Source organism: Bombina bombina, chromosome 6 (genome assembly GCF_027579735.1).
Source record: "Bombina bombina isolate aBomBom1 chromosome 6, aBomBom1.pri, whole genome shotgun sequence".
NCBI lineage: Eukaryota > Metazoa > Chordata > Amphibia > Anura > Bombinatoridae > Bombina > Bombina bombina.
Genome location: NC_069504.1, coordinates 412,410,579 through 412,420,213, shown reverse-complemented (window position 1 = coordinate 412,420,213; position 9,635 = coordinate 412,410,579). Strand labels below are relative to the sequence as shown.

At 36.6% G+C, this 9,635-nt stretch overlaps 1 protein-coding gene across 1 annotated transcript; it reads left to right on the top strand.

The window, feature by feature from the left end:
- Positions 1–6,983: 6,983 nt before the first annotated feature.
- POU4F3 (POU class 4 homeobox 3) lies at positions 6,984–8,288 on the top strand. The gene is made up of 2 exons (XM_053719845.1): positions 6,984–7,103; positions 7,395–8,288. The coding sequence occupies exons 1-2, from the start codon at positions 6,984–6,986 to the stop codon at positions 8,286–8,288; spliced, it is 1,014 nt and encodes a 337-aa protein (XP_053575820.1).
- The last annotated feature ends 1,347 nt before the right edge of the window (positions 8,289–9,635 follow it).

Below are 9,635 nucleotides of genomic sequence, written 5' to 3'. Positions count from 1 at the left end.
ACGGCATTTTTTGATCCAAAGAAAAGCTTCTAATAAGCATTACAGCAAGGTGGTAAAGTATAATACGCTTTTACAACTCTGACTGAATTGCATCCAGGCTATATTTTATCAGTAGTAATTAGCCAAAATACTTACCACCTTGCCTATTATTCTACACCAGACATATTGTGACCATATATACACTGAGTCACACAACTGGCAGCATACAAGTACCCTATTTGGGGGCGATATATAAGTTTTCTCAGAAAAACGTTTTTTACCCAGACATACAGTAAGCCTCTATATTAAAAAAAATCCCAATATCCTTCAATTGAATTTATTAATGAGAAAAAAAATAATAATTCTGCAGTAGAATGAGGTCATAATTGTTTGCATTGTTATTCATGTTAATTACTATAAAATAATGGCCTTTCATCCACTTGCCCCATCATAGGATTTTGGTAATTTGACATTTTTTAATAAGTTGACCTAGTACCTAACAAATACATATGACCTTACATCAAAGTGACATATATAAGCAAAATGCAAGAACTGCAGAGCTAATATCTCTCTGACATACAATATCCCACTGTATTGAATTAGGCCTCATAAAGAGTGTTTGCTGGAATGTTGTTATAAATCACGTCAAGTTGAAAACATGCTGTATTAAAAATCCTGTAAGATTTAATTTAATATACTTGCAGGTCTCAAAATGTTATATTCGCTCAACATATTTGTTTCTTCTTCTAACGTAGCTCCCGAACATACTTTGTATTTCTCACTTTCTAAATTGTAGATAGATATGGTTAAGCGGGTTTTGTACCTGTGTTTTTCTTTCTTTCTTTTTTTAAAAGAGAAAAAGAACAATTTAAGTTAGTTTAAAGTATAGTAACAGAATATACGCATTTGGGTAAAATAACTTTTACAATCACATCTATATTTATATCTCTGGTGCTCATAGGCATAAATTGCTTAGCAACCCATAGTCAACCATACTACAGCATTTGTTGGTGCTCTAATATGTGTGTGTGTGTGTATAGGATTATAAAATACAGAAAATGCAGTTGTAGCAGAAAATGAAAAAAAAAAACAGAACACAGAAAGCTGTAGTGTGGACCTACATGCAAAGGAAATTCTACATAGAAATAATACGTTGACAGTGAATCTTTGCAACAATGATGGATGTATGGAACCTGTATTCATGCAACACATAACACACACATAACACACACACACATATATATAAAAATGTATATATATGTGAACAAGTGCGCATGCGCACGAAACGCGTCTGCATGGAGATCAGTTCACGTACCTGATTGTTCGTGTCACTGCTGGCTTTTGTGCTGGATGTCTCTCAGTACGTCTTTTTTAAGTTTCTGGAATAAAGTTTGAAGCTTTTACTTTTTTCGCTGCCTGGAGCGTCTTCATTGTTCTCTACATACGCTGACTTGGAATCCTTGTTTTGGTGGTTGAGCGCTACTTGAACTCTGTGCAATTGTATATATATATATATATATATATATATATATATATATATATATATATAATGTGTGTTTTTGTGTATATACTGTGTGTATATATATGTATAAATATATATATATATATGTATATATATATATATATATATATATATATAAATCATCAGAAAGAATAGCGGTCCACGCCAAAAGTAAAACTTGACTTTTATTCATCGGTTTAAAAAGAAAGTAAAACATACAATGGAAAGCGCCACAGCTAAGCAGAGTGAGCGCAGCACTGGGCTATTTAAAAGCAAATCTAAGAATATCATTGGCTCAAAGATAATTGCTGATTAAAAACACAATTGCGCTACTCTGTTGCTGTTATCTGCCAGATCTTAAGTGAGACCACAAATTTATATATTACATGTTTGATAGTTCTGTGTACCCAGAATCACAAGTCAGAACACACATAATTGATAAAATCAATTGGATTGCTACATACTTATATATGTGAGCTTGTAACTTTGTTGGTTTATGACTAAGTATAATCATTGGCTAGACTAACACAATCGGATACTAGTTCATAGTGCATTTGCACTGTACTAAATATACAATGTATTTGGACAGTTTTCAAACAACTAATGCTGTCCATGTCCATTACCTAAAGTGTATGTGACTGAATTACGGTTACTCAGTAGCCTAGTTAATTGATATTTGGGGATTAACACCTGATTGCAGTCTCCACTTATCTCACATATGTAACATAATAGGAGGGAAACAATTCCATACCCTATCTGATACACAAAGAGCTGCATAGAGTTAATTATGTGTGTTATGACTTGTGATTCTGGGTACACAGAACTATCAAACATGTAATATATAAATTTGTGTTCTCACTTATGGTCTGGCAGATAACAACAGTGTTTTTAATCAGCAATTATCTTTGAGCCAATGATATTCTTAGATTTGCTTTTAAATAGCAGGCGCTAACACAGCACTATAGGCTATGACTACGGCTTAATTGCTGAAATGCGTAAGCCCAGTGCTGCGCTCACTCTGCTTAGCTGTGGCGATTTCCATTGTATGTTTTTCTTTTTTTAAACCGATGAATAAAAGTCAAGTTTTACTTTCGGCGTGGACCGCTAGTCTTTCTGATGATTTATTGGTGATATCCTGAGATCCGACGCCAAATACTGCTGTGCACTACGAGTCCTGTCAGCAGGCCAATCAACTAACCCCCAACTGACTTTGACGTCACCCAGAAACACCGGGCCGCCTGTGGAGCACTTCCAGCCAGAGACGCTGAGGGAGGCGGAGGGTACCGAGGAGCAGTTTGCCCGCTGAGGTAGCGCGGTTCCTCTTTTCTCAGGAGCCAGAAAGTCGGAGGTGGACGGTAAGAAAGCACAATACCAGTGCTAAACTTTGGCAACTACTATTTAAAAGGAAAAAGGAGATTTACAGACCATATGTAACGGATGCCTGGGGTGTTGTGTATTGTTTTGGTTCTGTTAGAGTCAGGAAAGGCACAGGAACTTTATGTGCTAAGGAATAGGGTTTTGACTCGCACTCCTCTCTCTTTTCATTGTGTGTATATATATATATATATATATATATATATATATATACAGTATCTCACAAAAGTGAGTACACTCATCACATTTTTTGTAAATATTTTTTTACATCTTTTCATGTGACAACACTGAAGAAATAACACTTTGCTACAATGTAAAGTAGTGAGTGTACAGCCTGTATAACAGTGTAAATTTGCTGTCCCCTCAAAATAACTCAACACATAGCCATTAATCTCTAAACCGTTGGCAACAAAAGTGAGTACACCCCTAAGTGGAAATGTTCAAATTGGGCCCAATTAGCCATTTTCCCTCCCCGGTGTCATGTGACTCATTAGTGTTACAAAGTCTCAGGTGTGAATGGGGAACAGGAGTGTTAAATTTGGTGTTATCACTCTCACACTCTCTCATACTGGTCACTGGAAGTACAACATGGCAACTCATGGCAAAGAACTCTCTGAGGATCTGAATTTTTTTTTTGTTGCTCTACATAAAGATGGCCTAGGCTATAAGAAGATTGCCAAGACCCTGAAACTGAGCTGCAGCACGGTGGGCAAGACCATACAGTGGTTTCACAGGACATGTTCCACTCAGAACAGGCCTCGCCATGGTCAACCAAAAAAGTTGAGTGCACATGCTCAGCGTCATATCCAGAGGTTGTCTTTGGGAAATATACGTATGAGTGTTGCCAGAATTGTTGCAGAGGTTGAAAGATGGGGGGTCAGTCTGTCAGTGCTCAGACCATATGCCCCACACTACATCAAATTGGTCTGCATGGCTGTCATCCCAGAAGGAAGCCTCTTCTAAAGATGATGCACAAGAAAGCCCACAAAGAGTTTGCTGAAGACAAGCAGACTAAGGACATGGATTACTGGGACCATGTCCTGTGGTCCGATGAGACCAAGATAAACTTATTTGGTTCAGATGGTGTCAAGCGTGTGTGGCGGCAACCAGGTAAGGAGTACAAAGACAAGTGTGTCTTGCCTACAGTCAAGCATGATGGTGGGAGTGTCATGGTTTGGGCCTGCATGAGTGCTGTCAGCACTGGAAACTACAGTTCATTAAAGGGAACCTTGAATGCCAACATGTACTGTGACATACTGAAGCAGAGCATAAACACACCTCCAAGACGACTTCTAAAGAAGCTGAGGGTAAAGGTGAAGGACTGGCCAAGCATGTCTCCAGACCTAAAACCTATTGAGCATCTGTGAGGCATCCTCAAACTGAAGGTGAGAGAGAGCAAGGTCTCTAACATCCACCAGCTCCATGATGTCATCATAGAGGAATGGAAGAGGACTCCAGTGCCAACCTGTGAAGCTCTGGTGAACTCCATGCCCAAGAGAGTTAAGGCAGTGTTGGAAAAGAGTGGTGGCCACTCAAAATATTTGGGCCCAATTTGGACATTTCTACTTAGGGGTGTACTCACTTTTGTTGCCAACGATTTAGACATTAATGGCTGTGTGACAAAAAAAGAATATATATCGGTGCTAATGCTGATAAGATAAATTCCCACTTGTATGCAAACAAATTAATAAAAGGATTTGTTATATTATATGAATATGTTAAAATATACATATACACGTGAATATGTAAATATATAAATAAGGAAGTTCAATTTGATATATGCCTTTCAGTATGAAATGTTAGGCTTCATAACATCTGTTTATAACATCTATTAAAATTGCCGTTATAAAAACATCTTGTCATTAAAACATCTTGTCATAATAAATTGTCCAACAATTCAGCTCAACTGTTTTTCAGCCCCATTTGGAATGTCATAAAATATTAAAACAGTATATACACAAAAAAATTTTTTATATACAAAGAGAACATATTTAGATAGACTCTTAATATGCTAAAAATAGTGCCATTTCATTATTTATGGTACTATCAAAGTGAGCGCTAAGGCCCTCAATTGACATGGAATATGGAGCATGTATCTCTCCCGGTTGGTACTCACAACCATTAGACCGAAGCTTTTAGGGCTGTCTCAGACACCGTAGAAAAAGCATGCAAATGTTTATGTTTACTCGACTTTCCATGGCAACCAGCGACAGTTCCGCACACACGTGTACTCTGAGGTGCATGAGACAGACCTGGGAGAATATGCCCGAATCCAACATCGGTCACACATTTGGGTATGATACAGGCAGGAACTACTGATGTGCACTTAATGCGTTAAGTGGATCCTATATATATTTTGTGTATTTTTTTTGCTTTCACATATACGAGGTATGATGTTAGTATTGTAAAAAAGCACGTGTTGATTCACCTTTGGAAACGGCACAACAGTATTAAGTTAAGATCGATGCCACAAACTAGATCTCTTTTGAATATTTGCAAATGTTATATGTTGAAAGTTTGAAAATATATCATTTTGACATTCGCACACCGGTAGTGCTTAGATACATAGCACTTCCGGTTTTTCACTCTGATTGGAACGCAAGGCTTGCGTTCCATTCCCATGCCTATATGTTTTTTGAATTCACTGATTACACACAGGTTTTGCTTGTCCATTTAATTTGTTCTGACTATGTTTGTATGTATAAATTGAACACATTCTCACTTTTATGTTATGCTGATGAAGGGGAAGATATCCCTGAAAACGTTAGATCAATAAAACAAATATTTGGTTTCACTTGGATTGAGAAAGACCTGTGAGTGTATTTATTTTTCAAGGATTATATATATATATATATATATATATATATATATATATATATATATATATATATATATATATATATATATATATATATATATACATACAGTTATATGAATGGATGGTACTATTTTACTCTTTCCTGTATACATGCTATATATAATAAAAACGTAGAATCACAGAGAAACTTAATAAACGTAAAATATGTCATCAGTTGAAAATCTGAATAATTTTCAAAATAACTGGACATTTTATGCATATTCATTTCTTATAAGCAGTTTGTAATATGTTTTCTACTGTGTAATATATTGCTCTATCAATTTTTAGTTTGGATATTTGCCTAAATATTTTATATATATTTATTTTCAAAACTATGAAAATATATATTTAAAAAAAACAAACAACTATTTCTCAATGAAATGTGTTATAAAAGTAATTATTAGATCCCTTTTCTTTGGAGCACCCATGAAATTAATCTAACCATTAGTGACCATGTGAGTTGAATATAACTGTAATACAAAGAAATGTAGATGTAAAATAATGTTATTTATGTTTATAAAAACATTACACAAAACAAGAGAGTCATAAGAGAGTTTATACTTAAAAATGTAATTATCATCATTGTAGCCTTAATTTTGTGTGATACATTTAGCTGTGTGTTGTGACACCCCAGTGTATCACGAATCATGTTTATGTGAATGAAGGGGAGATGTACATACATAAAAAAATCATGAGAGGGTAGCATTTCTGAAATAAAGTGCTAAATTAAACCTAATTAACTAGCAGCGACACTGCTATTACAAATTTCCACTGAATCTTCTGTAAACTGTAAGATCACTTAAAAGTCATTACCATAATTATTTTTTAGAATTGGTGACATTTAGCTTTAGCTTCTTTTTAGCAGCGTTGGTATCAAACAACTTGAATGACCTTCGTTTCAACGCAGTAATAGACAAATGAAGCTGCCTTTGAATGCACAGAGTTACCACTGATAAACTGGCAATTAAGATAATTTATCTGTGGTCAACAAACATTTTAAAAGTAACGCACACGTCATGTGCAGTCCGTTTGCTGCTGGGTAGCAGCATCCCTTCCTAGGGATACTTGTCTCCTAACTTACATAGCGCATGCGCACTCTGACCGGCCTATTCTTGGCATGCTGGCTGTAAGATGAGTGAATAAGCAGGTGGGGGAGAGGGTGAAAGCTAGAGAGGAGCTCTGTCATTGAAAATAGCTCACTTTAACAGGAGCAAGCCACAGAGACATCCCTGAGTTATATTTCAGGGCTGCCTACCTGCCAGGTGAGCAAAGATGATGGCCATGAACAGTAAGCAGCCTTTCAGCATGCACCCTATGCTACAGGAACCCAAATACTCAAGTCTGCATTCCAGTTCAGAGGCTATGCGCAGAGTTTGCCTTCCAACCCCTCAGGTATGTAGATCAAGCATAATTACTGCTTTAAGGCACATTTTTTGACAGGCACTTGCTTAATGTTTTTTTCATGTCATCAGAACAATTGCATATCTCTGAACCTCTCTCTCCCACAGTACCTCTCCCCCTCTCTTGTCTCAGATCCACATGTCTATTCAAGCAAAGCTTCTGCCTTCATATTAATTTTTATGACCTGAGCTTTGAGGAGAAATCTCTGTGCTTGAAAATGTTTTTTAATCCTGAGTTGACAGTATTCCCCACTGACACCAATATGCTCATTCTTGCTTGCAGCTCCAGGGCAATATATTTGGAGGCTTTGATGAGAGTCTGCTGGCCCGCGCTGAAGCTCTGGCGGCTGTTGATATTGTCTCACACGGCAAAAACCATCATTTCAAGCCAGACATTACCTACCATACCATGAGCAGTGTCCCTTGTACTTCAACCTCCTCAACAGTACCCATTTCTCACCCTTCCTCACTAACCTCTCATCCACATCATTCAGTGCACCAATGTTTGGAAGGAGATCTTCTGGACCATATTTCACCGTCCTTGACTGTAAGTGGCATGGGGACTGCTGACCATACAGTTATGTCCTCACAGATCCATCCACACCACCTAGGAGCCATGGGGCACCTTCACCAAGCCATGGGTATGGGTCACCCTCATGCTGTCTCAACACACAATGGGATGTCCTGCATCAATGATGTGGAATCGGATCCAAGGGAGCTGGAGGCATTTGCGGAGAGGTTCAAACAGAGGCGGATAAAACTTGGAGTTACCCAAGCAGATGTTGGATCAGCACTTGCCAACTTGAAGATCCCTGGTGTTGGCTCCCTGAGCCAGAGCACCATCTGCAGGTTTGAATCTTTGACTTTATCGCACAACAACATGATAGCCCTAAAACCTGTCCTCCAAGCATGGCTGGAAGAAGCTGAGGCTGCTTACAGAGAGAAAAACTCCAAGCCTGAACTCTTCAATGGTAGTGAGAGGAAGCGAAAACGCACCTCCATAGCTGCCCCAGAAAAAAGATCCCTGGAAGCTTACTTTTCAATACAGCCTAGACCTTCCTCAGAGAAAATCGCTGCAATTGCAGAGAAACTGGACCTCAAAAAGAACGTGGTTAGAGTCTGGTTTTGCAATCAGAGACAAAAACAAAAAAGAATGAAATATTCTGCAGTTCATTAACAGAAAAACTAAAATACTTGACTTGTATTAAGGATTTCATTAAAAGAGCAGGGATCTTTATTTAGGACTTCTGAGAACTTGCAGTAAATAAAAAAAATAAAAGCCATCGGTTGACTTTTTCCCCCCTCCATCAATCATAAAACAGAACACTGGACATTTGCTGGAGACAGTGAGGAATTTCGAGTTTATATACAAAAGACCTCGCCACTGCACCATCATATATTGTTTCCAAGTTCAAATGTACTGAGACAGTGTCTTGTTTTCTGGGATAAATTGCAATAACAAATCAAATATGTTGCAAACCATTTTGTTCTTCATTATGCTGTTATGTGTTAAATACTAATTTAAAAAGCCACAACTAACTTTAGATTTCCTTTGTTTACCTGTATGCACCTGTATCACTCACGGTATCGTTTCCCCCAAAATGTCATAATGAAGTGGTAATATCAGCTGTAAGTGTATAAAATAACTTTCACCAACTCACACTGTTGTGGGGCTTTGTATTTAATGAGAATTTTTCCTCTTCCCAGCAGCAGCAAAAATATAAATAATAAATGAAATCTGCAAAGCAATTTTCAGCTAAGGGTTTTCTGTTTGTAATTATATTACCTTATGTACTTACAGAGACCAAAAAGTGTCATTTATTTCTGTTGGGATGTCTGCACGTGTCTATCCCCCTCAATGCACAATGTTGCACTGTGATTCGCTTATTGATAACTTTATCTCTATAAAAATCAATATGCAACAGATATTTCATTTTTCTTTCATTCAATTGTTTTCTTTTAAAGGCTGCATCTATATATTGTTTGTATTATACACAAGGACATTTCAGGTCTTTTATTTTATTATTCTTTATGTATGTATTGAAGTCCTTTTTTCTCTATGCATTTAATATTTTATGTAACTGTATTTGTGTAGTTAAAAATGTTTGTGTGTTTGTGATATTCTTTTGGTCTTTAGGTACAAACTCATAAAAAAAATGTTTTGATGCTCTAAACTGAGTTCTGCAATAAATAATTTATTTTTGAATTCGGAATAGCTTTAATTTGTTTTTACACGTTTATAAGTACAGTTGATATATATGATAAACTAATACAAAATCCACCTATGTGCTGTGTGTATATGTATATATGTATTCTATTATTTAGGAAATAGCAAATAGGTGGAATTTATTCCAGCTTAAAATTATATCCGTATTATTATGAAGAATTCCACTATTAAAATTTGTGGAAAGTTTTGTTTAATATTATTTGAACCTACTCCTTTTAGAAATCGATGCATCTTTCTACCATTTTGGTTATCTATCTATCGAATATATTTATCTATCTATTATCTATCTATCTATCT